Below are 991 nucleotides of genomic sequence, written 5' to 3' on the forward strand. Positions count from 1 at the left end.
AAAAAAAAAAAAAAAAAAAAAAAAGAAATGAGATGAGATGAGATTCAGCTAGAAGTAGGTAAAGCAAAGTTTCCCTTCTCCCCCTCCTCCCCAGCTCCTATTTTATGCTACAGGCTTCGAGCAAATTAGCAAAATGAAACAGAAAATTGTTTAGTTGGGGGAAAAAGTCTGTGTATATCTCTGACTAATACATGCAACATAGATGTTCTATATGTGTCTATATGTATATATATATATATCATTTAGAGAGCGGAGCTTGTGTGCTCAACATGTATGTGCTGCGTCTCTGTGCTTATGTGATACAAACAGTTAATTCTCTGCCTCTAAAATAAAATATACACATATTGTACAGGTATTTACAGCATTCATATATCCCAAGTGCATGGACACAGATTTAAACACACACCCAGCCTGTGTATGATGGAGACAGGCACAATATATACGGTGCCCCCGCACATGCAAAGGTAACAAACCTCTGAATTGGAGCAGAACCTTTGGATTTACACATAAAATATTTCCTGCAGTGTCCTTTGGGAGCGGTGAGCTCAGCACGTATAGTGCTGTATGGCAGGGGCTTGTATTTTGGGTCATATATTGGTGCTGATATTTCGAGTCAGCCTGGAGGCCTCCAGCCTCCCAAATCTAAGGGCCACATCTGCGATGCATTTTGGACGGTATTTAAATCTGAGGTTTAATTTCCCTTTTAGGACTAGTGATAGGAGGGCAAATCCCTCTCGATAACACCTCTAAGGATTAAAACAAACCGTCCCCCGCCCCTGGCTGAGCTCTTCCTGGTGGCTGTGCCTCGCCGGGGCCGGGCGTTAGCTGGGGACAGAGGTGACTTCTTTCTTCCCGTGCTCCTGGCGTGACGGCCCTTCCTCACAAGAATAGTTCCAAGGAGGATGAATGAGCCCATGTTCCAAAAGCTGGAGGCTGCTGAACCATCCGGCGTTTCCCGGAGACCTTGGCCGAGGCTGAAAGTGGAGGGACG

The 991-nt window shown here is 45.0% G+C and overlaps 1 protein-coding gene across 1 annotated transcript in view; it reads left to right on the plus strand.

Annotated features, from left to right (window-relative positions):
* The window catches only part of SOX14 (SRY-box 14), a 7,910-nt gene extending 7,146 nt beyond the window's left edge, over positions 1-764 (plus strand). The window contains exon 2 of the mRNA XM_027878285.1: positions 708-764. Coding sequence (XP_027734086.1) covers positions 708-741 — 34 coding nt within the window. The 3' untranslated portion in view covers positions 742-764. The remainder of the gene's footprint in view (positions 1-707) is intronic.
* The last annotated feature ends 227 nt before the right edge of the window (positions 765-991 follow it).

The sequence above is a fragment of the Empidonax traillii genome, unplaced genomic scaffold (genome assembly GCF_003031625.1).
Source record: "Empidonax traillii isolate 1590-97213 ecotype Southwest subspecies unplaced genomic scaffold, ASM303162v1 scaffold40:size2234952, whole genome shotgun sequence".
NCBI lineage: Eukaryota > Metazoa > Chordata > Aves > Passeriformes > Tyrannidae > Empidonax > Empidonax traillii.